This window comes from Boleophthalmus pectinirostris, unplaced genomic scaffold (assembly GCF_026225935.1).
Source record: "Boleophthalmus pectinirostris isolate CB_2022bp ecotype Guang Dong unplaced genomic scaffold, ASM2622593v1 HiC_scaffold_12, whole genome shotgun sequence".
In the NCBI taxonomy this organism is placed as follows: domain Eukaryota; kingdom Metazoa; phylum Chordata; class Actinopteri; order Gobiiformes; family Gobiidae; genus Boleophthalmus; species Boleophthalmus pectinirostris.
In genome coordinates this window covers 40711951-40739614 of record NW_026571018.1, presented here as the reverse complement: position 1 = coordinate 40739614, position 27664 = coordinate 40711951, and the positions used below count along the sequence as shown (strand labels likewise).

Genomic DNA, 27664 nt, shown 5'->3' with positions numbered 1-27664 from the left:
CCCTACTGGACTTTCTTGTATATACTATATATTTTTGGTAAAGTTATGTAGATAGTATTTTCACATAGGAATATTAAAAACATTTTTCACAAAAAGAATAGATTTTGTTTTCTGATTGACCTATTATTTAGGTTAGGCTATCTGGCAGTGAGGAGATTGGTTGAGCCATGCCCACCTGCCCCGGCCCTCTCTGTCCATTGAAATGAGACTCTGTTTTTCATTTCAACATTGATTCTCAGCAGAGCAACTTGTCTCCTAGTTTAGTGGCAATAGATCCTTGGTGCCTCGAATCTGAAGGACAGATTACTGTCAGAAACGTTCTTCTGAAGGCACTTTTTTTCTATTTTGTAAATAGTTCTGTAAATATATAAATTGTTAATTTAAACAAAACAAAACAAAAACAAAACAAAAAACTAAAAAAAATTAAAGAATGGAGTCTGGGTGGACCCTGGTCCACTCCAGACAATCCAGGTGACGGACTGTGAGCTGGGTCTGCGTGCTTTGAGGGGTGGGGGGCGTAGAGTCTACGCCCGTGAGAGAGCCCGTGCATCACCCGTTTCCGACTGGAGTCGGGGCCTTAAACATAAGGCTCTAACCCTAACCCTCCGGTTGGGCACAGGTCCCTAATAAGATTTCTGTTCTGCACTTCTATGGAGCAACAGCATCATCCCTTCTCAGCCACAGAGCCCCTGAGTGCCTTGAGCCTGAAGAAGGGTAGAATACTACCCGAAACGTAGTTTTTAAGGCACCAGTTTTATTTTTTGTAAATATTTTTCAATTTTTGTAAATACTTTTTGTACATAGTTCTTTCTGAAAACATAACAAAACAAAACAAAAAATCCCCCCAAAAACAAAACAACTAAAAAGAACAAAAAAATTAAGCTGAACAAAACGATGATGTCTGGGTGGACACTTTTCCGCTCCAGGCGAGCAAAGCTGCAGTCCTGTGGGCTGGTTCCACAGTGCCCAAGTGGCAGGGGCAGAGGGCTTCATATTATAGATTCATGGAGAACCTTAACCCATACAGGTTCCACCACAGATGGCCTGGAAATGAAGTATGCTCTATTAACCTTCAGGGTTATATGTGCAATTTGTCTTAGAGTCATCAGGGTACAGAAAACCCTTTAAGCAGGTAAGTAATAAAAAAAAAAAAGTAATGTAAAAAGCATTTTATTTGGAGGTTTATGAATACAACTGTCACCAAATCCAGCACTAAAACATTTATGTTAAAAAAAAAGGTCAAAATAAAACATCCTCAAAGAAAAGTGATCTGGTCCTCGTCCACCCCAGTCTGAAAAACATTAAACATTATTAATGCTCTCAAATACTCTGAAATGTCCACAAGACAGAAGAGGAACAAATAGGGGGAGGGGGATGGCGTTAGGGGGCAGGGTTAGGAGGCAGGGTTAGGAGGCAGGGTAAGGAGGCAGGGTTAGGGGGCTGGGTTAGGAGGCAGGGTTAGGCAGGGTTAGGGGCAGAGTTAGGAGGCAGGGTAAGGAGGCAGGGTTAGGGGGCTGGGTTAGGAGGCAGGGTTAGGGGGCTGGGTTAGGAGGCAGGGTTAAGGGGCAGGGTTAGGAGGCAGAGTTAGGAGGCAGGGTTAGGAGGCACAGAAATGCATCAAACCTGCTCCACTGTTATAAACCATTGGAGCGTATAATGAATACACAGAGTCGCTGTAGTGCACCCTCAAGTGGTCACTAACCTTTACTACACATAACTGTTAATTCACCTGTCAAAACCATAGACTATATATAAATAATCATAGCTAACACACTAACCGTAGCTTTCTAAATAGAAAGTTTGCATGAACACTCTTCCAGCTCCTACTGACCCTTTCTTCCATTGACTAACATTGGAAAATTGACGGTCTATTCCAGGGGACTGGAGAGAAGAATCCGGCCCATAGTCAAACCTCGGATCCAGGAAGAGCAGTGTGGTTTTCATCCCAGTCGTGGAACACTGGATCAGCTCTACACTCTCCATCGGGCGCTCGAGGGTTCGTGGGAGTTTACGCAGTCCACATGTACTTTGTGGATCTGGAGAAAGCGTTCGACCGTGTCCCTCGTGGTGTCCTGTGGGGGGCTGTCTGGTCCTTATATGACCGGGCAGGAGCTGTGTTCATTGCCGGCAGTAAATCAGTCCTGTTCCCGGTGCATGTTGGACTCCGCTAGGGTCACCCTATCACTGGTTCTGTTTGTTGTTTTTATGGACAGAGTTTCTAGGTGCAGTCAGGGGCCAGAGGGGGTCTGGTTTGGGGACCACAGGATGTTGTCCTGTTGGCTTCATCGGGTCAGGACCTGCAGCACTGGAGTGGTTTGACCCGACTGTGAAGCGTCTGGGATGAAGATCAACTCCTCCAAATGGGTGGAGAGTCCCTGTCTCAATTGGAGGAGTTCAAGTATTTCGGGGTTTTGTTCTCGAGTGAGGGGAGGACAGAGCGTGAGATTGACAGGTGGACAGGTGCAGCGTCAGCAGTGATGCGGTCGCTGTATTGGACCGTTGTGGTGAAGAGGGAACTCAGCCCAAAGGCAAAGCTCTCGAGTTACCTCCACTTCTTCATAATGTTTGTGTTTTTAAAGGATTTAAAATAATTTATGAATGACAAGGATCAATGGTAACAATACTTTTCTGTTACTTAGGGTTTCTTTTGTTTAAATATCTTTATTACCTCCGCCAAGGAGGTTATGTTTTTGCCATGGTTTGTCTGTTTGTTTGTTTGTCTGTTTGTTTGTTTGTTTGTTTGTTTGTTTGTTTGTTGTCTGTCTGTCTGTCTGTTGTTTGTTTGTTTGTCTTTTAGCAACATAACTCAAAAAGTTATGGACCGATTTTGATGAAATTTTCAGGATTTGTTGGAAATGTGAAAAGGAAGAACTGATTTCATTTTGGAGGTGATCCGGAAGAAATCCTGGATTCTGCATCACTTCAAAATTTTAGTTAACATTGTGGTAAATGGGGCCAAAAATTTTGTTTCTCAATATCTCGATTAATTATTGACCAAACCCCATGAAATTTGACTCAGGGATGGACAATGGAATCCTCTTTCATATTCCAAAGGCTGATCTGGATCTGATCCAGAAGACAGATTTTATCGCAATTTATATAAAAAATGGGGGTAGTCCTTGGCGGAGGTCTGCGCTCTCTGAGTGCTTTTCTAGTTATAAATATTTATTTTGTAGTCTTTTGTAGTAACATGTGGAGCAGCAAATGAGTGTAACTGAACTTTACTTGTGAAAGAAAGATTTTTCCTCCTTTATTGTTTATAGATTTAAAATGACCAAATAAAGAAAGTTAGGGTTCTGAGCTCACGGCCATTTTGGGACCATATCCTTTGGTGTAGCTCAAGTCATACCTGACCAACCTTTATGTGAGAAAGGAGACAGAGTTAGAGGCGGGGTTAAGGGTTAGGAGGCGGGGTTAAGGGTTAGGAGGCGGGGTTAGAGGCGGGGTTAGGGGTAGGAGGCGGGGTGAGAGGCAGGGTTAGGGGTTAGGAGGCGGGGTTAGAGGCAGGGTTAGGGGTTAGGAGGCGGGGTTAGGGGTTAGGAGGCAGGGTTAGGGGTTAGGAGGCGGATTTAGGGGCAGGGTTACCAGGAAGAGCAGAGTGTGGTGGATAATGAACTCTCGCAGCAGTCGGACCAAATCCTGGTTCAGGGTTTGGAACAGGGTCGGGATCAGGACTAACGCCAGATTATGAGCAGACATCAGGTTCACCTGCGAGAACACCTGGATCCTGAGGACACAGGTAAGACAGGTGAAACAGGGCGGAGCAAAGGAGACGGAGGGACAGAGAGGTAGAGAAGGGGGGAGGTATGTGTGTTTATGTAGGTTCTAATAGTACATGATCTTTAGTCTCATTGATTGTCAGTGGTGATTTGCTCTGATTTGAGCAGATTTTGGGATATTCTGAAAAAGTCGTGAGCTTGTTCGGTGAGGCGTGGCGTTCGCTTGACCTTTGAAACCTTTTTGTTCACTATGTTTTCATCTTCGTCGGAGTGGCATAATGACAAAAAGAAGACCGCGCTCAGATCGGCCAAAATGTGGATCCGGTGAAGATCATTTAGTGACTTAGGGTTAGGGTTTTTTCAGATGTAGTGTCTAGGGAGTAGTGTCTAGTGTTTAGGGGGCGGGTGTAGTGTCTAGTGGGGATGTCTAATGCTTTGGTGATGTGCTTAGGGGCACTTATATGTAGAAGTTAGGGTTAGGGTTTTTGGTTTAGGGGCACTTACATGTAGAAGTGTGCAAACAGTGCATTGAGAGTGGCTCTGTTGTCGTCGGGCAGATCTCGTAGTAACTGTTTGTAGGCGGCGAATCGGGCGCGTTCGTTTGAGATCACTGCAACAGAACAGAGACAAAAGTCTCTAGTCTAGTTATACTACTACTACTACAACTACTACTACTACTAGTACTACTACTACTGGTACTGCTACTGCAACTACTGTCACTGTTACTGCTGACCTGCAGCTTGGCTCCACTGTGGCATGTGGTGTTCAGGGACCAGTCCTGTCATTTGTCGTACGATGCGTTTGAGGGCGGTGGCTGCATCCAAGACGCCTTGCTCATCGCTCTCCAGAGGGGCGGAGCCTGGTGACCTCATCAGTGCCTCCACCAATCGGTTCACTTTGTTTGTCAGACCACTACGGCGGTACACGCCCTCAACCTTCAGACCTGAGCAATGCACACAACACATTATACTGTGTCATTAGACCTGGTTTAGACCCAGTTTAGACCTGGTTTAGACCCGGTTTAGACCCGGTTTAGACCCGGTTTAGACCCGGTTTAGACCCGGTTTAGACCCGGTTTAGACCCGGTTTAGTCCTGGTCTTCATACCGTGAGCTGTGATGTGAGAAATGCAGCGTTCGATTGAAACAGGAACTCTTCCCTTCACTGACTTCACTGGGTACAGCCCTCCACTCTGATTGGCTCGTGGAGATGATCCTGCATTCTGATTGGCTGCTGGGTATGGAGCTGCGATTGGATTGGTTCCTGGTTTAACTGCTGGGCTCTGATTGGCTTGCTGAGCATTGAAGGCGGAGCACAGATGGCTGAACCAGGAAGAGCAGCTCAAATTGTCCTCGAATCGGAACGACATACTCCTGAAACCGAACAATGAGAGGGCAGAGCACATGATCAGTTCATAAATCGACCAATGACAGAGCATTTCTGTCCTGTGTAAAGGGGTGTGCTCTATTCTCTGCAGCATGATTGGCTAAAGAGTCACCTGTCTCTGGTGTCCAGCGTCACAGTGTTTTCAGATGGATCCATCTCTGCAAAGCACAAAATTAGGATGACCAGATTGTCAACAGTCTAAACGGGGATATACTTGGGTTGGGATTGTTGGTGAACATATAATTGTGAAAAGAGCGGTAAAATTGTCCATTCTCGACTCACTTGTGGCTCAGTATATAAACGGAAGAAGTTCTGTCCGTGCAACAGAGTGTATTTCTTTATCTTATGGTCATTTTCAAGCACAGTTTTCTCTATTTTAGTTAAACAAATGATAATATTCCCCTCTTTACTGTCGCTGGGGATCAAACTTGTCAAAAATAGGGACACATGGGACATTTCTTATATAAAACTGGGACAAATCAGTGGCCTTGGATAAATCTGCTGGGACAGGGGACACACGGCTCAAAACTGGGACTGTCACGGGTAAATAGGGACATCTGCACACTCTACACAAAATAAAGGCCAACACACGCAGAACACCCAAACACACACACCAACACACGGAGAGCACCCAAACACACACACCAACACACGTAGAACGCCCAAACACACACACCAACACACGGAGAGCACCCAAACACACACACCAACACACGTAGAACACCCAAACACACACACCAACACACGTAGAACGCCCAAACACACACACCAACACACGCAGAACACCCAAACACACACACCAACACACGCAGAACGCCCAAACACACACACCAACACACGCAGAACACCCAAACACACACACACACACCAACACACGCAGAACACCCAAACACACACACACACCAACACACACAGAACACCCAAACACACACACCAACACACGCAGAACGCCCAAACACACACACCAACACACGCAGAACGCCCAAACACACACACCAACACACGCAGAACACCCAAACACACACACACACCAACACACGTAGAACGCCCAAACACACACACCAACACACGTAGAACGCCCAAACACACACACCAACACACGTAGAACACCCAAACACACACACCAACACACGTAGAACACCCAAACACACACACCAACACACGTAGAACGCCCAAACACACATACCAACACACGCAGAACACCCAAACACACACACACACAACACACACGCAGAACACCCAAACACACACACAACACACGCAGAACACACAAACACACACACACACACCAACACACGAAACACCCAAACACACACACACACCCAACACACACAGAACACCCAAACACACACACACCAACACACGCAGAACGCCCAAACACACACACCAACACACGCAGAACGCCCAAACACACACACCAACACACGCAGAACACCCAAACACACACACACACCAACACACGTAGAACACCCAAACACACACACCAACACACGTAGAACGCCCAAACACACACACCAACACACGTAGAACACCCAAACACACACACCAACACACGTAGAACACCCAAACACACACACCAACACACGTAGAACGCCCAAACACACATACCAACACACGCAGAACACCCAAACACACACACCAACACACGCAGAACGCCCAAACACACACACCAACACACGCAGAACACCCAAACACACACACACACACCAACACACACGCAGAACACACACAAACACACACACACACACACACACACACAGAACACCCAAACACACACACCAACACACGCAGAACGCCCAAACACACACCAACACACACGCAGAACGCCCAACACACACACCAACACACGCAGAACACCCAAACACACACACACACCAACACACACAGAACACCCAAACACACACACACACCAACACACACAGAACACCCAAACACACACACCAACACACGCAGAACGCCCAAACACACACACCAACACACGCAGAACGCCCAAACACACACACCAACACACGCAGAACACCCAAACACACACACCAACACACACAGAACACCCAAACACACACACCAACACACAGTGAGTCTCACCATGGCATGTGATTGGACAGACTCACTGTGGCGTGTGACTGGACAGACTCACCGTGGCGTGTGATTGGACAGACTCACCGTGGCGTGTGATTGGACAGACTCACCGTGGCGTGTGATTGGACAGACTCACCGTGGCGTGTGATTGGACAGACTCACCGTGGCGTGTGATTGGATGCAGTTGGAGGCAGCTCTGTTTTTGGTGAAGACTGACTCCGCCCACCCACAGCAGGATCCAGGCGTCTGATTGGCTGCTGCGGACGCCCATCTCCACCACACAGACTTTACTGACAGCCAAGGCCCCGCCCACCTCTGCATCAGACACACCTGAGGGCAGGATCACCTGAGGAGAGGGACCAATCAGATCAAAGCCTTTAACAGTCCTGGTTTAGACCTGGTTTAGATCTGGTTTAAACCCAGTTTAGTCTTGGTCTTACCTTGAGGATGTGGTAGTAGTGTGAGAGCAGTTCTTGTGTGGAGTCGGCTGCACAGACCAGAGTTCCATTCAGAGTGTGGATCTGGAACTGAGGAGAGTTCCTAGAACAGACAGAAGGGGGCGCTATGAGACTAGTGTAGAATCGTGTAGAGTTTAGTCCTGTAGTCCTGTAGTCCTGTGGTCCTGTAGTCCTGTGGTCTTGTAGTCTTGTAGTCTTGTGGTCCTGTGGTCCTGTGGTCCTGTGGTCCTGTGGTCCTGTGGTCTTCTAGTCCTATGGTCTTGTAGTCTTGTAGTCCTGTAGTCCTGTGGTCCTGTAGTCCTATGGTCTTGTAGTCTTGTAGTCTTGTAGTCCTGTGGTCCTATGGTCTTGTAGTCTTGTGATCCTGTGGTCTTGTGATCCTGTGGTCTTGTGGTCCTGTGGTCCTGTGGTCTTGTGGTCCTGTGGTCCTGTAGTCTTTTGGTCCTGTGGTCCTGTGGTCCTGTGGTCTTTTGGTACTGTGGTCCTGTGGTCTTGTAGTCCTGTGGTCTTATGGTCCTGTGGTCCTGTGGTCTTGTGGTCCTGTGGTCCTGTGGTCCTGTGGTCTTGTAGCCCTGTGGTCCTGTAGTTTTGTGGTCCTGTGGTCCTGTAGTCTTTTGGTCTTTTGGTCCTGTGGTCCTGTGGTCTTGTGGTCCTGTGGTCTTGTGGTCCTGCGGTCCTGTGGTCTTGTGGTCCTGCGGTCCTGTGGTCTTGTGATCCTGTGGTCTTTTGGTCCTGTGGTCCTGTGGTCTTGTGGTCCTGTGGTCTTGTGGTCCTGTGGTCCTGTGGTCTTGTGGTCCTGTGGTCCTGTGGTCCTGTGTCCTGTGGTCCTTGTGGTCTGTGTCCTGTGGTCTTGTGGTCTGTGGTCCTGTGGTCCTGTGGTCTGTGGTCTGTGGTCCTGTGGTCCTGTGGTCCTGTGGTCCTGTGGTCCTGTGGTCCTGTGGTCCTGTGGTCCTGTGGTGTGGTCCTGTGGTCCTGTGGTGTGTCCTGTGGTCTTGTGGTCCTGTGGTCTTGTGGTCCTGTGGTCCTGTGGTCCTGTGGTCTGTGGTCTTGGTCCTGTGGTCTTGTGTCTTGGTCCTGCCTGGTCTTGTGGTCTTGTGGTCCTGCGGTCCTGTGGTCCTGTGGTCTTGTGGTCCTGTGGTCTTGTGGTCCTGTGGTCCTGTGGTCCTTGTGGTCCTGTGGTCTTGTGGTCCTGTGGTCCTGTGGTCCTGTGGTCCTGTGGTCCTGTGGTCCTGTGGTCCTGTGGTCCTGTGGTCTGTGGTCCTGTGGTCTTGTGGTCCTGTGGTCCTGTGGTCTTGTGGTCCTGTGGTCCTGTGGTCCTGTGGTCTTGTGGTCCTGTGGTCCTGTGGTCTTGTGGTCTTGTGGTCCTGTGGTCCTGTGGTCTTGGTCCTGTGGTCCTGTGGTCCTGTGGTCCTGTGGTCCTGTGGTCCTGTGGTCCTGTGGTCTTGTGGTCCTGTGGTCCTGTGGTCCTGTGGTCTTGTGGTCCTGTGGTCCTGTGGTCCTGTGGTCCTGTGGTCCTGTGGTCTTGTGGTCCTGTGGTTCTGTTTGGTATCAGTTATGTTAATAGTTCAGGTTTAGTCAATAGTTCTGTAATAATTCTCTTTTAGATCGTGTAAACTTTTTCCGCGTCGCTGTAAAATGCATTTCTGACCCGCTGTGCAGAAACACGGCGTGCACTTCTCTCAGGTCCAACACGTCGTACGCTGCAGAATCGTTCTCCAGAGAAAACAGGAAGCGGTCGTCCTCTAGTTTCCCGTGAAGCTCCTCCTCCTCCTCACCTGTACAGGTAACGACAGGTAAATGTTCTGGACCAATCAGGAGACAGAGTCAGAATGTGGAGAGTTACCTGAGGAGGCGGAGCTTGTGCTGTCATCGGCCTTGAGCGGATGTGGAGGCGGGACTTCTGTTAGAAAATGAAATTTAGGAGGATTTACAAGATCAGCTTCGTCAAACACTCTGTGTCTGAATGTATCACCCAGGCCCTAACCCCTTCCCCTGCACCTAACCCCTCCCCCTGCAACTAACCCCTCCCCCTGCACCTAACCCCTCCCCCTGCACCTAACCCCTTCCCCCAAGATTTCAAACCTTAAATCAGGTTATTTGTATTGTTTTCAGATTTATTATAAACTCATTCATTCTGAATTGGTTGTATCATCTTAAAAATCATCCCATATATTTCTTCCATGACTCAGCTAGTCAAAAAATCTTAAATTAGGCATAAATGTTTGAAAAAAGCTACAATCCATTTACCATAGTTTTCCCTGCAACACATCACTTGTTTAAACTTATTTCCATCTCATGATGACTTACCACAGATGCTTCATTCTACTCTAGAGGTCATTTATTTTAAGAGAACTTCTCATGTAAAATGATCTCGCTGCATGGACAGATAATTTCACTACATTTAAGTCATGTTCTGACGGATTTATGCATTAATACACATTACACATTTTGTCCAAGATTTTTTGCAGTGTAGGAGGACGTCTTTGGTGCGACTGACCTGTGAACTCATTGAGTCGCAGCAGCTCCACCTGCAGGGCTTGCCCCGCCCTCTCCGCCAGGTGAATGGGAGCGGGGCTGAGCAGATCGGTCTGGGTCACCTGATTAGACAGAAGCAGGGGTCAGCTGTAGGCTTTAAGGTGAAAGGTGAAAGGTCACAGAAGCACTGACCTTTGCTCCAGAGCAGATCAGAGACAGAGTTTCATCCACGTCGTCTCCACACACCACCTCCCTGAGCCTCTGCAGAAAAACTACTGTTAAAGACCTGCTAAGGTCCTGTTAAAGTCTTCCATTTCATTTCATGATTTCAGTGTTTCATCATGTCTCACTTGAGTCTGTCTCACAAACTTTTTGTGACCTAGTTTAGACCTGGTTTAGACCTAATTTAGACCTGATTTAGATCTGGTTTAGACCTGGTTTAGATCTGGTGTAGGCCTCCAAAAGACCTGGTTTAGGCCGGATTTGACCTATTTCATAGCAGAAAAATCAGGATCATGTAGAGCAGGTTAATACAAACATTTTAAGACCAAAATGTCAAGGCTCACAGCAGCAATTATGGAGAGCGTGGTGCCAGTATTCCAATGGGAGTCAATGAAAGTTGGAGTCAGAAGGAGCCGGAAGCACCGGATGTGAACTTCCTGTTTTTTCCTGTTAGTTCTGTCCATTTATGTAAATAGTCTATGGTTTAGACCTGGTTTGGTTGTGGTTTAGACCTGGTTTAGTTCTGTACCTGGTCCATCAGGTCCTGGCTGGAGGACAGGGCGTGCAGACGTCTGTATCGTCCCTTGGCATATTTGTCATGGATGAACTTTGACCTCGCTTCATCTGATGAATCAGGGCTCAGCTGTTCTGTTGCCGGTACGACAGGAGCCCAGATCTGATTGGCTGTTTGGTTTCCAAGGGAAACGAAAAGCTGTGGTCACAAGACACAGTGACCAGAGAATTATGGTCCGGTTATAGATTATGGATCTAAACTGGTTATATCAGAGTTAGGACTATCTGAGGAGTTAGGGTCAGGGTTAGGGGAGGGTCAGGGTCAGGGGTCAGGAGAGGGTCAGCGGAGGGTCAGGGTTAGAGGAGGATCTGAGGTCAGGGTTAGGGTACCTAAAGAGTCTGTAAAATTGTCAGACCTGGATGAGCGCCTCTGTCCACACTTTGTTGTCCATTGTCAGACTCTTGACTTTGGAGACTTTTCCCAAAGACCTGTGGACTCCTGTAATGAAAAAAAGAACATGTCAAACTTCACTGAACTCTGCACTTAATGTATCTGTACTTTAATCATCAAACTTAACATTCTCAGTAGTAAACATCCTCTCACCTGTGCAGCTGTGTTATTTGCACTTTGAGAAATGTTTAGTTGAAGTATTTTATGGATTTTAGTAAAGTCTCTCTCACCTGCGCAGGTGTGGCAAAGCACGAGCAGCAGATTGGCCGACGCCCACTCTGGATTCGCCGCTCCGCAGTCAGCACACAGTTTGGTGCTGGGATTCTGGTCCCAGAGACGCAGCGCCACCTGGCTGCTGCCCAGGGAACTGCTGATGCTGGAGGAGAGAGTGTCCATCCAGACGGAGAGCTCTTTGGACGAATCGACGGAGACGCTGTGGAGAGGGCGGGGCTTGTTTAGGGATATGTTTTGCACTTGTTACTAATTGTGTTTTGAAATAAAGATAAAACCTGAAGTTCTTGAACGGCGTGATGAGGCTGAACAAATGTTTCCCGCTCTTTTTCACCGATGCCACGATCAGCTGCACAGCAAACGAAGCCACGCCCACCGCAAAACTGTCCTTATTCGGATACACCCAAAGCTCAGCGCCCTGCACAGCGGCGTACGCCCGACTGCGTGGCTCCTTCAATGTGATTGGCCCATGATGCTGAGGGGGGGCGGGACTAGGACAGCCTCGAGCCATTTGGAGAGAAGAGACCCAGCCCTCCTTCACATCTGTGAAACAGGGGAAAGTTTAGACTGTTTATACTTAAGCGCACAGTGTCCAGCAGGAGGCGCTCTGACCGTCATTGTGGGCCATGAAGTCGTAGTGTTTCTTTCCAAGGTAAACGGAGAAGCGTCCTTTGTCCTGACACTTTATGTTTGTGACATTTGACAAGTGGAACATCACCTCACTGAAGCGGTCCTGCAAAACAAAACAAACACACCTAAAACACACTCAACAGACAAATAAAAAAAAAACCAAATGCACATAAGCCCCTCCCCCAATCTAACCCAACAGACAAATAAACATCACCTCACTGAAGCGGTCCTGGAAAATAATAACTTTATTTATAACACACTTTAAAAAACAACACAGGTTGACCAAAGTGCTACAGAACATAATTAAAAACAATAAAAGAGCACGGATAAAAACAGAAACTGATAAAAAACAATCTAATAAAATGTGATCATTTCAAACTGTGTCAAAGGTCAAAGTGAACAAGTGTGTTTTAAGAAGAGATTTAAAAACAGGAGAGCCTGTCCAGCTCTGAGCTTCTGACTGGCACTTTTAAGGTGTGGATCAAATTTAAAACCAAGGTTTACAATCTCAAGTTTAGAAAAATTACTAAGGTTTCCCAAATCAACAGCGACTTCAACACAGCTAGGTTATAGCTCCCTCTGGAGTTTAAGTTTCTCTGCTGTGAAAGGGGAGACTTACATTGCGTTTTTTCCACAGAGCCATGACTTGTCCATCAAATGTGGCCCACACCACGTTGTGTCTGTAACAGAGGTCAAGGGTCAAATGTGATGTCACAACATGTAACCTTCCTGTTTCCATGGAGATGTTATGTTAGGGTTAGGGTTAGTCTGGCAATAAACTAATTCTGCATTCAGACCACGACATCAAAGTACTAGAAGCACCTGAACACTCAAGACATGCCGTGTCGACGCCTGAAGACGTGACGCAAAACGCAGGACACTCTAGATGCACGTCCATATAGACTTTGAATGTAAACTGGACGCCTTGATGCCCCAATCTGACCGCAGCTTTATATATCTTTATATATCTTTATGTATTTGTATATATTTTTATACATCTTTATATATCTTGTTTAAGCGGGGGTCGACTCTCTATAGATTTGACTTGAAACTTGGTGTCTCCTTGGAGACAGAGCTGTTTAATGCAATACTGTGGACATTTCTAGAAACAATGACCTCTACTTTGTTCAAGAGTGGCACCACACTGGGGGTGTTCTTCATGTATGTCTGTGGTGAAATGTTCAGCAGTTACCATGGTGACACCCCCAGGGACAGCTGATGACACTAGCTGCAAATATCAAGTGTAAATGTGTTTGATGTGTTGAGTTACACCTGATGCCCTTCCACACGTCGAGCCAACTGCTGCGAGCCACAGACGGGCTCTGAGCCGGAGGACCCCCAGCGCCCTTCTTCCTCGAGACCCTCAGTGTGGCCGCTCTGACGAAGAAAAGAATATTTCACTATAAACACCACTTATTCTGGTGATAAAACCTGCTGTAAAAATAAATTACAGTTTTACACAAATCAAGAAACAGTTTATGAAGAAAAGTAGAAAAATAAATGACAGGAAGTAGAGAGATCTATTTTAGAGTTTCCCACACTGATGACATCACTCTGATGACATCACACTGATGACATCACACTGATGACATCACACTGGGAAAATTCTGTCCAAACTATTTAAATGCAATAAACACTTTTTTCCAAATACTTTAAACATGATTTCAACAGTATTAAGGTGTTTGCGGTGTTTTTATTTGCCAAATCATTTCTGTGCGTGGTTGCTTGGTAGCACTCATGGAATTCCCTACATTCCTACATTTAATGTTTTCCAAATGAAAATAAAATTTTGTAAAAAGTTCAATAATGATTTTAACAGTGTTTTATTCAAATTAAACATCTAAAAGGCACTTGAAATGAACAACACAGCAGAGTTTTTGAAGAATAATGTAACAAAACTCACCTGGGGATGCGTGCTTTGGGCTTCTTTGATTGGCTGGGGGGAATGGGAGGGGGCGGGGCCGGGCGAGAGGGGGTGAGGTGTTCTGGAGGCGTGCTGTGGGTCACATGACACAGGTGTACACAGGTGTACAGAGGTGTACACAGGTGTACAGAGGTGTACACAGGTGTACACAGGTGTACAGAGGTGTACACAGTTGTACACAGGTGTACACAGGTGTACAGAGGTGTACACAGGTGTACACAGGTGTACACAGGTGTACACAGGTGTACAGAGGTGTACACAGGTGTACACAGGTGTACAGAGGTGTACACAGGTGTACACAGGTGTACACAGGTGTACACAGGTGTACACAGTTGTACACAGGTGTACACAGGTGTACACAGGTGTACACAGTGGGTCACATTGACAAAGGGCAAAAGTAAGTACATGTAAAATATAGACTCATGTTGTACTCAGATTGCAGGGCTTAATGCTCAGTTCGAATTTTTTGTGAAATCCAATTTTTTTAGCGAGGTTGTTCACATTTCCAATTAAATGCGACTTGTATGGGATCTCCAGTGTGAACTTTAAACACTCCAAAAGTGTCCCGCATGAACACTGGAGGACATGACGACGTCATGTCGCATGTCAAAAGATCAGATATGTATGAGTTTTAGGAGCACATATCCAAGTGGCCTGAGTCGCATTTGAAAAAATCAGATCAGTGTCGTTCAGTGATTAAAAGATCAGATGCAGAAGCCTGGGGGTCAAAAACACACGTTGCTTTCTGAGGAAATTGCTGTCACTGCCTGTTGTGTTGTGCTCTCATTTTATTATTTGTCTGTGTTATAGTAGAGACTTATGATTTGCCCAATAGCGTGTGAGAAGTCTTGATCACGTGAGGCACAAAATTATGAATGAACTGTACCTGTGAATAAAGTGAAGTGTGTCCGTGGGGAACGGGGTAACCACACAAAAAGAGAATAAAACATGAACTGTGTTTTAATGGTCACAACAACACTGTGTAGAGGGACCCTGCTAACACTGCCCCACAAAATGCCACAGCCAAAAACCTCGACCTTTTCCTTCGCAATCCTCCACAAAACAAACTAGAAAAGCACTCAGAGAGCGCAGACCTCCGCCAAGGACTACCCTCATTTTTTATATAAATTGCGATAAAATCAGTCTTCTGGATCAGATCCGGATCAGCCTTTGGAATATGAAAGAGGATCCCATTGTCCATCCCTGAGTCAAATTTCATGGGGTTTGGTCAATAATTAATCGAGATATTGAGAAACAAAATTTTTGGCCCCATTTACCACAATGTTAACTAAAATTTTGAAGTGATCCAGAATCCAGGATTTCTTCCAGATCACCCCCAAAATGAAATCAGTTCTTTCTTTACACATTTCCAACAAATCCTGAAAATTTCATCAAAATCGGTCCATAACTTTTTGAGTTATGTTGCTAACAGACAAACAAACAAACAGACAAACAAACAAACAAACAGACAAAAAACAAACAAACAGACAAACAAACAGACAAACAGACAAACAAACAGACAAACAGACAAACAAACAGACAAACGCCGGCAAAAACATAACCTCCTTGGCGGAGGTAATAAGTTGTACATGTTCTGGCTCCGGTATGAGAGCAGCTTTAAAATCTTCAGGTGCTCGATGCTGTGTCCATGTTTAGGCGATTTCCGTAAACACAGAGACGCTCGCTGCGTGTGACGTTGTCGTGTCTCCAATGCTCATGTGTGACACTTTTGAGGTGTTTAAAGTTCACACTGGAGATCACATACAAGTCACATTTAACTGGAAATATGAACGACCTCGCAACAAAATCCGAGTTGAGCATTAAGCCCTGCAGGCTGAGCGTAGCTTTAGAGACAGATTATAAAGCATTCTGATTGGTTCATGATGATGTCACTCACGGCACAGCTGCAGCTTCCTCCTCCTCATTGGAGGATTCAGACTCTGCCTCCTCGTTGCTCGTCCAATGGGAGAGCATGGTCAGGAACTCCACTTTGGCCTGTGTCGAGTCTGAAAGACACGTTCAGTCTCAGGACTCAAGTTTGACTTCATACAGCGGCGAGGAGCAGAGCTGTCGACGCCGCCGCCATCGCTGCCGCTGCCGCCGCCGCTGCCACCGCCGCCGCGATCACATTTACAACTAACCATACTGACATTTAAAAGTGACAATTAAAACTGAATATTCATACCAACATTTGATACCGACTTTTAAAACTGGGTATTGAAACCAAGGAACAGACTCGATACTATATAATTATATATATATATATATTACATGTACCGCCGTTACGTAATCAGAGTACAAATTATGAGTAACTGTATTCAGTTACAGTTACTGTTTCAATGAATAATAATGGTAATTGGATTACAGCTACTTTGTTGAAATAAGTGGATTACAAGGCGGTATTCTCCTGTTTTCACATTTTGTGCTACATCCCATTTATTTATTTTTTTATTTTGGTAATTCCACTCATTGTTGGAAATCCAAACAGAACGCGACAATAAGAGCGATGGAAATGTCATGTTAAAGTTGGCGATGTCAGTAACACAGTGGAAGCAGCAGTGCATTGGTAAAAACGCATTTGTGTCTTGGAAATATATATATATATATATATATAAACAAATATAAAATGGCCTACAACTTAAATGTGAAACAGGAGCTACTGGCACTGGTGAAAACAACCTGCATAGACTCATAATATCTGCTATTACTGTCCTATAGTGACCTGCGACATGAGGTGACACACACACAAACACACACAAACACACACACACACACACACACACACACACACACACACACACACATGTGATTGTCCACATTAAATATTAAATGGTAGAACTTTCTTTGTGTGTTCTGATATCTGTGTAATCACTGGTTTAGTCCTGGTTTAGTCCTGGTTTAGTCCCTGGTCCAGGGGGTTCCAGAATGGTCCATGGGTGTGTACTAGTCTACACTGCAAAAACTAACATAATTTCAAGGACTTAAAATAAGGAACTCAATCTTATTTGACTTGAATCAAGCACAAAATAACATTCTTCCATTGGTAGATATTTTACTTGTCAAGTCAAATCTGAAATCTGAAATCAAGCTAAAAAAAAACTAGATATGACTTTTTGCAGTCTATTGCCACGTTTACATGAGAGCTTTAATTCCGAAATAAAAATAATTTAACCCTGAATAAAATAATAAAAATAATGTGGGTGCTTCATGCTCGTCGTGTCGTCCTTCTGATGCGTTGATCCGGACGATCCGGCTCCACCAGTCCTGTCTCTGGACTTTGATCCACGTCTCTTTGGATGCGGGAGTGGGCTGAGCTTTTTTTTTCTTCCTCTTTCTCCGACACTCTTCCCTTCTCCTCCTCAACTCACAGACGGAAAGTGTGATGAGACGATTCTCCAGCCGCTGCACAACAATTATCATCAGAACCATTGCGAGAAAAGTTTGGATGGTGTTTGTGTCCGTGGAGGAACAAACCCAGATGACGGAAAAGCCGGGAGCAGATGAAGTGTGTGTTTTCCTCCCAAAGACGTAAATCCGTTGGTGTGTGTGTGTCTGTCCAATCAGAACCCCCCGATGCTCACACACATTAAATAAAGAACATTTAAACAGTTTAACACAGAAACACCAATTCAGAATTATTATTTCCATGTGAACTCCAAAGGGAATATTTTAATTCAGAACTCTTTAATTTGGAATTAAAAACATCATGTAAACGTGGCCTGTGTGTCCTGACTCTGACCCTTGTGCTCCAGATCGTTCTAAAGCGACTCAGGAAAGGCTCTTTTCTTTTTTCAATGAGACGTTTCTAGGATTGATACCTGTGAAAATGAGGATCTAGTTAAGATATTCGTTTTAGTATCAAAACTGATATCGAGTCTGATGTTCGATACTTTTGATGGCCCTCGCCTGGACTCACGAAGCCGCTGTGACGTCTTTTAACGTCAGTCCAAACAAAAACGACGAGAAAACAAAAAAACTCCACAAACCGTTCGGACACGAGACTTCTGACACTTCTGTGACCTCCACGACCTTTGGCTCCAGCATCGACTTCACCAGATTCGACAGAGCGTTCACATCTGCACCAAACACTGTGTCAGGTCCCTCCCAATGTGTGTCAGGTCCCTCCCCGTGTGTCAGGTCCCTCGCCGTGTGTCAGGTCCCTCCCAGTGTGTGGTGTCAGGTGTCCCTCCCTGTGTCAGGTCCCTCGTGTGTCAGTGTGTGTCCCCCTCCCCGTGTGTGTCAGGTCCCCCCGTGTGTGTCAGGTGCCCTCCCCGTGTGTGTCAGGTGCCCTCCCCAGTGTGTGTCCCTCCCCGTGTGTGTCAGGTCCCTCCCGTGTGTCAGGTGTCCCCCGTGTGTCAGGTCCCTCCCAATGTGTGTCAGGTCCCTCCCCGTGTGTGTCCCGTGTGTGTCAGGTGCCCTCCCCGTGTGTGTCAGGTGCAGGCCCTCCCGTGTGTCAGGTCCTCCCAGGTGCCTCCCCGTGTGTGTCAGGTCCCTCCCCCAGTGTGTGTCAGGTCCCTCCCAGTCCCTCGTGTGTCAGGTCCCTCCCCGTGTGTGTCCCTCCCGTGTCCCTCCCGTGTGTGTCAGGTGCCCTCCCCGTGTGTCAGGTGCCTCCCCTGTGTGTCAGGTGTGTCCCTCCCCGTGTGCCCTCCCGTGTGTGTCAGTGCCCTCCCAGTGTGTGTCAGGTCCCTCCCCGTGTGTGTCAGGTGCCCTCCCAGTGTGTGTGTCAGGTGCCCTCCCGTGTGTCAGGTCCCTCCCCGTGTGTGTCAGGTGTCCCTCCCAATGTGTGTCAGGTCCAGTGTGTCAGGTCCTCCCAGTGTGTGTCAGGTGCCCTCCCAATGTGTGTCAGGTGCCTCCCAGTGTGTGTCAGGTGCCCTCCCTGTGTGTGTCAGGTCCCTCCCAATGTGTGTCAGGTCCCTCCCAGTGTGTGTCAGGTGCCTCCCCGTGTGTGTCAGGTCCCTCCCAGTGTGTGTCAGGTGCCTCCCCGTGTGTGTCAGGTGCCTCCCCGTGTGTGTCAGGTGCCCTCCCCGTGTGTGTCAGGTGCCTCTCAGTGTGTGTCAGGTGCCCTCCCCTTGTGTGTCAGGTGCCTCCCAGTATGTGTCAGGTGCCCTCCCCGTGTGTGTCAGGTGCCCTCCCCGTGTGTGTCAGGTGTCCTCCCAGTGTGTGTCAGGTCCCTCCCAGTGTGTGTCAGGTGCCCTCCCAGTGTGTGTCAGGTGCCCTCCCCGTGTGTGTCAGGTGCCCTCCCTGTGTGTCAGGTGTCCTCCCCGTGTGTGTCAGGTGCCCTCCCCGTGTGTGTTAGGTGCCCTCCCAGTGTGTGTCAGGTGCCCTCCCAGTGTGTGTCAGGTGCCCTCCCAGTGTGTGTCAGGTGCCCTCCCCGTGTGGTGCCAGTGTGTGTCAGGTGCCCTCCCTGTGTGTGTCAGGTGTCCTCCCCGTGTGTGTCAGGTGCCCTCCCCGTGTGTGTTCAGGTGCCCTCCCCGTGTGTCATGCAGATGCCCTCCCAGTGTGTGTCAGGTGCCCTCCCCGTGTGTGTCAGTGTGCCCTCCCCGTGTGTCAGGTGCCCTCCCCGTGTGTCAGGTGCCCTCCCTGTGCGTCGTGCTTTACCTGTGACTCCAGGTGTGAATGGCCCTGCAGGGGGGAGGGGCTTCTCTGCAGGAGGGAGGGGCTTCTCTGCAGGGGGCGTGGCTTTAGGAGCATTAGCGTTAGCCACATTACTAACGAGCCCGGCTAAGGTGCGGACGTCAGAGAAGGCGGCGAACATGTCTGTCTGAGCGGAGGGGGGCGGGGCCTGGGGAGCGGAGGGGGCGGGGCCGAAGGAGGAGGGGCTGAGGGGGAGGGGCCTGGGTAGCGGAGGGGGCGGAGTCTTTGATGGAGAGAGCCAATCCCGAGAAAGATGGAATGTGAGTCGCAATGAGGTCACTGACTCCGCCCAGAGACAGCACAGGGGGCGGGGCTTCATCTGCAGACAGGAAGTGACATCACATAAGTGTATAATGACCTCGTCCTAAACGCTGCTGAACTAATGCCCTGGTCTAATGTCTGAAATGTCCCGCAGTGGAGCTTTAACCCTGGAGCAGTGTTTTGTTTCATTCACACATATTTCAGTAATTCTGCACATTTAGGCGACAGGAGGAGAGAGGACAGGAGGACAGGAGGACAGGACAGGAGGACAGGAGGACAGGAGGACAGGAGGACAGGAGGACAGGAGGACAGGAGGACAGGAGGACAGAGGACAGGAGGACAGGAGGACAGGAGGACAGGAGGACAGGAGGACAGGAGGACAGGAGGACAGGAGGACAGGAGGACAGGAGGACAGGAGGACAGGAGGACAGGAGGATAGAGGACAGGAGGACAGGAGGACAGAGACAGGAGGACAGAGACAGGAGGACAGAGGACAGGAGGAGGACAGGAGGAGAGAGGACAGGAGGACAGGAGGAGGACAGGACAGAGACAGGAGGACAGGAGGACAGGAGGAGAGGACAGGAGGACAGGAGGACAGAGGACAGAGGACAGGAGGACAGGAGGACAGAGGACAGGAGGACAGAGGACAGGAGGACAGGAGGACAGGAGGACAGGAGGACAGGAGGACAGGAGGACAGGAGGAGGAGGACAGGAGGACAGGAGGACAGGAGGAGAGAGGACAGGAGGACAGGAGGACAGGAGGACAGGAGGACAGAGGACAGAGGACAGGAGGACAGGAGGAGAGAGGACAGGAGGACAGGAGGACAGGAGGACAGAGAGGACAGGAGGACAGGAGGACAGGAGGACAGGAGGACAGGAGGACAGAGGACAGAGGACAGAGAGAGAGGACAGAGAGGACAGAGGACAGAGACAGGACAGAGACAGAGGACAGGAGGACAGGAGGAGAGAGGACAGGAGGACAGGAGGACAGAGGACAGGAGGACAGGAGGACAGGAGGACAGGAGGACAGGAGGACAGAGAGGACAGGAGGACAGAGGACAGGAGGACAGGAGGACAGGAGGACAGAGGAGGACAGGAGGACAGGACAGGAGGACAGGAGGAGAGAGGACAGGAGGACAGAGGACAGGAGAGGAGAGGACAGGAGGACAGAGGACAGGAGGACAGGAGGACAGGAGGACAGGAGGAGAGAGGACAGAGGACAGGAGGACAGGAGGAGAGGAGGACAGGAGGACAGGAGGACAGAGGACAGAGGACAGGAGGACAGAGGAGGACAGAGGACAGGAGGACAGAGGACAGAGGACAGACAGGAGGGACAGGAGGAGGAGAGGACAGAGGAGGACAGGAGGACAGGAGGACAGGAGGACAGAGGACAGGAGGAGAGAGGACAGGAGGACAGGAGGACAGAGACAGGAGGACAGAGGACAGAGGACAGGAGGACAGAGAGGAGAGGAGGACAGGAGGACAGGAGACAGGAGAGACAGGAGGACAGGAGGACAGGAGGACAGGAGGAGAGACAGAGGACAGGAGGACAGGAGGAGAGGACAGGAGGACAGGAGGACAGGAGGACAGAGGACAGGAGGACAGGAGGACAGGAGGACAGGAGGAGAGAGGACAGGAGGACAGGAGGAGAGAGGACAGGAGGACAGGAGGAGAGAGGACAGGAGGAGAGAGGACAGGAGGACAGGAGGACAGGAGGACAGAGGACAGGAGGACAGGAGGACAGGAGTCCTCAGTGAAGGTCAGTGTGTGTATCTCTGTGTGTTTTGGATCGACTGTTTTCTCGTACGAATAACATCAGTGCATCTGACAGAGCTCGAGTGTCCACGTACATGAGCAACTGTGCCGCGCCTTGGCCCACCTCCTCCAACCGGGTCAAAGTCCCAACCGGGTCAAAGCCCCAACCGGGTCAAAGTCCCAACCGGGTCAAAGTCCCAACCGGGTCAAAGTCCCAACCGGGTTAAAGTCCCAAACGGGTCAAAGCCCCAACTGGGCCTCGCCTGAGCACGGTTCGTTTTTGCTCACACTGGACAAATGTAAAGGACTTTAGGGGCAATCTGCTTGGACACGGTTCTAAAGTCCTAGAGTGAGTGCGCCCTAAGTCTCTGTAACACCTGGTGATGTCATCAGGTGGTGCTCCATAAAGTCCATTCACCTTCAGCCCAAACTCCTTCAATAAAAAATAAAAAATGTGTGTGTAGAGTTAGGGATGTTTTACCTTTGGTCTCGGTCCTGGGTCCAGTCCAGGTCTCACTTCTGGTCCGGATCGAGTCTGTTTCTTCTCTGAAACAAAATAAACTAAATCAAAACTGCTGGATTTTGAGCTTCACCATTTCAAGGATAAAAATGTGAAAATCAGAAGGAAATGAGTCCCATGACCTTTATCCTCTGAGCCTAACCCCAACCTTAAACCCTTTAACCTTTTAACCTCGTCCGTCTCGTCCAGCCTGATCTCTGCCGCTCAGGAAGGCCATAATTATTTCTATTATTAACCCTGACCTTAATCCAAAACAGGCGTGGCTGTGGACGCCTTCGTGAACATGATCATGAACATAATGTTTGTGTTTCAGAGGACGTCACACACTCTACATGCCGGGGGTGTTCTACATGCATCGCTATGGTGGAATGGTCAGCAGTTTCCATGGTGACACAATACACACCTCAGCAAAAACTGATGGAAAAGTTTTTAGAATGTCTGAAAACTCAAGACAAACTCCCAAAATGTTTTAAAGAGACATTTTCATTTCCCTGTGATCAGAGCGTTCATGGTCCTGTTCAGAATAAAGTGACCAGATTTTCAAAATCAAAAAGTGGGACAGCCTCAGTTTGTAGAGGCTGGTAATAATAAAATTATGAAACAAGTGTGAAGGAAAAATGTTCTGCACTCGGCCCGTTCATGACAAACATGAGTTGGTATAGTCACATTTTTTGTTTTCAGAGTTGTGGTTCGGGTTAGAAGCTTTTCTGTATTTTACCCAAACAAATGACACTTTATCTCTCTTCACTGTTGCAGAATCAGACTGGTCCAAAATAGAGACACCTGTGACATTTCTTGTATAATAACATCTTGGGTTCTTCTTAAAGACAATACAGTAAAGTGTATTTACCTTATTCAGTCATGTATCTTAAGTAAAAAAAAAAACAAACAAAAAAAAACATTAAAGTACATAAGAAAACAAAGTGAACATCTGTGGGACAAATCAGTGGTTTTGTATAAATCTGCTGGGACAGGGGACCCAGGCTCAAAACTGGTTTAGTTTGATTTGACACTAAAACGTCACTCAGGTCTTTATGGTCAGATTGTGTCAGATTCACAGTTTAACAGAGTTTCAGACAGAGCGGTGCCTCAGTTAGCACTGCAGTGTCACTAAAGCAAATTAAAGCTCCTGCATCACACAAAACTGACCCCTGAGAGCTTTCAGTCATGTTCCACTGTTCTAATGTTCTACTGTTCTAATGTTCTACTGTTCTAATGTTCCACTGTTCTAATGTTCTAATGTTCTAATGTTCCACTGTTCTAATGTTCTACTGTTCTAATGTTCTACTGTTCTAATGTTCTAATGTTCCACTGTTCTAATGTTCTACTGTTCTACTGTTCTACTGTTCTAATGTTCCACTGTTCTAATGTTCCACTGTTCTAATGTTCTAATGTTCCACTGTTCTAATGTTCTACTGTTCTAATGTTCTACTGTTCTAATGTTCTAATTTTCCACTGTTCTAATGTTCTACTGTTCTAATGTTCTACTGTTCTAATGTTCTAATGTTCTAATGTTCTACTGTTCTACTGTTCTACTGTTCTAATGTTCTACTGTTCTAATGTTCTACTGTTCTAATGTTCTACTGTTCTAATGTTCTACTGTTCTAATGTTCTACTGTTCTAATGTTCTACTGTTCTAATGTTCTAATGTTTCCACTGTTCTAATGTTCTACTGTTCTAATGTTCTACTGTTCTAATGTTCTAATGTTCTACTGTTCCACTGTTCTAATGTTCTACTGTTCTAATGTTCCACTGTTCTACTGTTCTAATGTTCCACTGTTCTAATGTTCTACTGTTCTACTGTTCTACTGTTCCACTGTTCTACTGTTCTAATGTTCCACTGTTCTAATGTTCTAATGTTCCACTGTTCTAATGTTCTAATGTTCCACTGTTCTAATGTTCCACTGTTCTAATGTTCTAATGTTCTAATGTTCTACTGTTCTAATGTTCCACTGTTCTAATGTTCCACTGTTCTAATGTTCCACTGTTCTAATGTTCTAATGTTCCACTGTTCTACTGTTCTACTGTTCTACTGTTCTAATGTTCCACTGTTCTAATGTTCTACTGTTCTAATGTTCCACTGTTCTAATGTCTACTGTTCCTGGTCACCCTCAGGGCTGGAGTTGTGTTTCATTCACACATGTTTGAGTGACTCTTTATTATGAGTCTGTTTCATCTCCAAAGCTCCAAATACTCTGTTCCACCTTGTGATGTCATGAAGTGCTCAGCTCCTTTTCCCTTTAGTTCAGTCGAGATCAACAACTCCAGGACTGAAATGATCCAGATGATTCTAGTGAAGGTGTGTGGAGTTTAAAAACACGGTGGAGCACTTCCTCTATCAGGACATGATGACATCACAAGGTGGAACAGAGTGTTTTCAGTTTGAGAGAAGAACTCGAGGGAACGACATCAGAACAGAGCAGAGGATTATGGGACATGGAGTCTCAGTATAAACTACTGTAGAACAGAGACGAGGAGTTTGAACAGAACACAGAAACGGAGGAACAATAAAAGAATGATTCACACAAGGAAGTGTCAGACACGAGGATGACATCATGATGACATCATCAGGTGAGTGCCTTACCTGTCGGCAGCCAGGGAGGCGGAGGTAAAACTGTTCCTGGAATAACAGCTCCGGGGTTTAGGCACAGGTGGAGAAACGGGAAGTGACGTCATCTATAAGAGACACAGTAAAGTCTCAAAACACAAAAGAGGCGCCACAAACCGGTTTGACCGATCTGATAATTACACCGACAGAACGTGACACGTTTTATTTACTCTTCAAACATGCACTCTGTTATTTTTCCCGTCACACACTCTCCATGGAGATGTTATTGCTTTGTCTGGAATGTTCCACAATATGGCATTAAACCTTTCTATCTCCAAGGGCACCAAACCAGACAAAGTATCAGGTCAGATCTGTGGAGAGGCGACTCTGCTCTCAGTCAAAACTCCTGTTTTTATTGGTTGTTTTCAGATTCTGGAGCATGATGACGTCGTACTTACAAATGGGGGCATTAATCACATTGAACTTTGCCATGAAATATCCAAAAGTTAAATCCACAAATGTGGAACTTATTTTCAATAGTTGATTAAACCTTAGAACTCACAGTATCACATCATTTTACATTTTAACAACAGAAATTTGAACTGATCTCCATCTGTATTAAATAATATTGTCCTACAGAACGCTGTGATGTCATCTGAAACCCACCAATAGGGATTTTTGAGGCGTAGTCCGGGTTTAGACCTGGTTTAGTCCTGGTTTAGACCTGGTTTAGACCTGGTTTAGTCCTGGTTTAGACCTGGTTTAGACCTGGTTTAGACCTGGTTTAGTCCTGGTTTAGTCCTGGTTTAGACCTGGTTTAGTCCTGGTTTAGTCCTGGTTTAGTCCTGGTTTAGTCCTGGTTTAGACCTGGTTTAGACCTGGTTCAGTCCGGGTTCAGTCCTGGTTTAGTCCTGGTTCAGTCCTGGTTTAGTCCTGGTTCAGTCCAGGTTCAGTCCAGGTTCAGTCCTGGTTTAGTCCTGGTTTAGTCCTGGTTTAGACCTGGTTCAGTTAGGGTTCAGTCCTGGTTTAGTCCTGGTTTAGTCCTGGTTTAGACCTGGTTTAGACCTGGTTCAGTCCGGGTTCAGTCCTGGTTCAGTCCATATACGGCGTAAAAGTTCAGCAGTTATTTTGGTGAGAGTAATTTAAAGTTCTGTAATAATCGTGTCATGTTTTACATTTTAAATGCAGAAATATTTTAATTTAACGAATCTTTGAAATGACACGAATACGTCATAAATAACACATTACAGTTTTAAAGTCACTTGCCCAACAGTGGTCCCACATCACACTGTTCTGTTTATTTACACTGAGTTCTTCTCTAAAACAGAAAATGCTCTGTTCCACCTTGTGATGTCATCATGTGGTGATACAGGAAGTGCTCCACTGTGTTTTTAAACTCCATACACCTTCACTAGAATCATCTGGATCATTTCAGTTCTGGAGTTTCCGACCTCGACTGAACTAAAGGGAAAAGGAGCTGAGAACTTGGTAACTATCACTTCATGACATCACAACAACAGACTGAGATTTGCTCAAACACAGTAAAACCTGGACTTTTACTCGGGGTTTGGTATCCTTATCTCTGTGGTTATGTCATACTTGTATTTGCACAGTAAATAACACATACTTTTCCGCTTCCTGCTTGTCTTGAGGTGTTATTGCTTTCACTGGAATGTTCCACAGTGTGACTTTAAATATAATCCATTTAGCGTTTATTCATCACTGCTGTTTGTATTGGTCAATTCTACAGGAATTCCTAGTGTGAGTGGGGGTGCCTCTCCACAGACGTGACCTATAATGTACAGTAGTTCTGTAACGATTCTGTGGAACATTTTAGACAAAGCAATAACATCTCTATGGAGACATGTAGAAATGTTACACAGTGCTGCTTTAAATGAGAGTTAAACATGTGCGAGACTCACCTCTGAGTATCTCCTCTGTCAGACTCTGAGCTTCTTATCAACAACCGCAGCCCTGCCCTTAGTCCTGGTTTAGTCCTGGTTTAGAACTGGTTTAGTCCTGGTTTAGACCTGGTTTAGACCTGGTTTAGTCCTGGTTTAGACCTGGTTTAGATCTGGTTTAGTCCTGGTGTAATCCTGCTTTAGTCCCGGCTTCCTGCAGTGAAATGACAGTAAACAAAGCGTGGTTCAAACTCGTCTGAGCACATTCCACTGGACCTGTTTGACACGCCCCGGTCACATGATCCCGGTCACATGATCCCAGTCACATGATCCCGGTCACATTACCCGGTCCAGGGCTGGAACGGAATGAAGTAAAAGTACTTTAGTACTGTACTTAATATCATGTTTTATACAGACGGCGACCTCTGTGAGGAAGTGACTTCTGACTCTTGAAGTGGCTGTAAATTTTATTAAGGTTTTAAATAATTTCCCAAAGGTTTTACCTGCCCCTTGCAATTTTATTACTGACAATTTTAACAGAAGACTACGGTCAACTCTAGATCTGGTTGCTCCACTCAAAACTAAAAACATCAAAACCAAACAAAAACCTCCAACGTGGAGTTGAAAAAGTCCAAGAGAGAGTGCAGGAGGGCAGAATGGAGATGGAGATTTTAGCACATTTTACAGCGAAAATGAACATACAGTAGGTCCAACCCCCCATTTCTACTGGTGAAGTGTTCAGTGGTTACCACGGTGACACAATGCACACATTAACAAACACAAACATACAAGTTTTAAGTTTTAAGTCTGAAAACAAAAATTACAAAATGGAATGAAACGGCACATTTTAATTTCCCCGTGACGTTTGTGGACAAAAGTCTCTCTGGATCAGTCTGCAAAAGAAGAACAGATGTCGAGTCCCGTTCAGATTCTATGATGTAATAAAATCTCACTCAGC

The 27664-nt window shown here is 46.8% G+C and overlaps 1 protein-coding gene across 1 annotated transcript; it reads right to left on the bottom strand.

Annotated features, from left to right (window-relative positions):
- Positions 1–1154: 1154 nt before the first annotated feature.
- Positions 1155–26955, bottom strand: LOC110175579 (arf-GAP with Rho-GAP domain, ANK repeat and PH domain-containing protein 1). The gene is made up of 26 exons (XM_020941776.2): positions 26728–26955; positions 24842–24933; positions 22219–22283; positions 19686–20040; positions 18074–18163; positions 15985–16093; positions 14067–14159; positions 13436–13540; positions 12783–12843; positions 12146–12266; positions 11812–12076; positions 11533–11735; positions 11268–11350; positions 10868–11050; positions 10309–10377; positions 10139–10238; positions 9485–9541; positions 9290–9416; positions 7624–7723; positions 7346–7529; positions 5217–5262; positions 4826–5091; positions 4453–4662; positions 4224–4329; positions 3586–3727; positions 1155–1291 (listed from the first exon to the last, which is right to left on the bottom strand). Exons 4-26 carry the CDS (start codon positions 20038–20040, stop codon positions 1256–1258), a joined length of 3111 nt encoding a protein of 1036 aa, XP_020797435.2. The 5' UTR covers positions 22219–22283; positions 24842–24933; positions 26728–26955; the 3' UTR covers positions 1155–1255.
- Positions 26956–27664: the final 709 nt, after the last annotated feature.

What these genes read in the sequence shown, in the direction of transcription:
- LOC110175579 (XM_020941776.2), bottom strand. Translation starts at nt 20,040, where the DNA reads ATGAAGCCCCGCCCCCTGTGCTGTCTCTGGGCGGAGTCAGTGACCTCA. An exon ending in TGATCTGCTCTGGAGCAAAG is followed by an intron (nt 10,239 to 10,308) that starts GTCAGTGCTTCT and finishes CTGTCTAATCAG; the next exon opens with GTGACCCAGACCGATCTGCT. An exon ending in ACTACTACCACATCCTCAAG is followed by an intron (nt 7,530 to 7,623) that starts GTAAGACCAAGA and finishes CCCTCTCCTCAG; the next exon opens with GTGATCCTGCCCTCAGGTGT.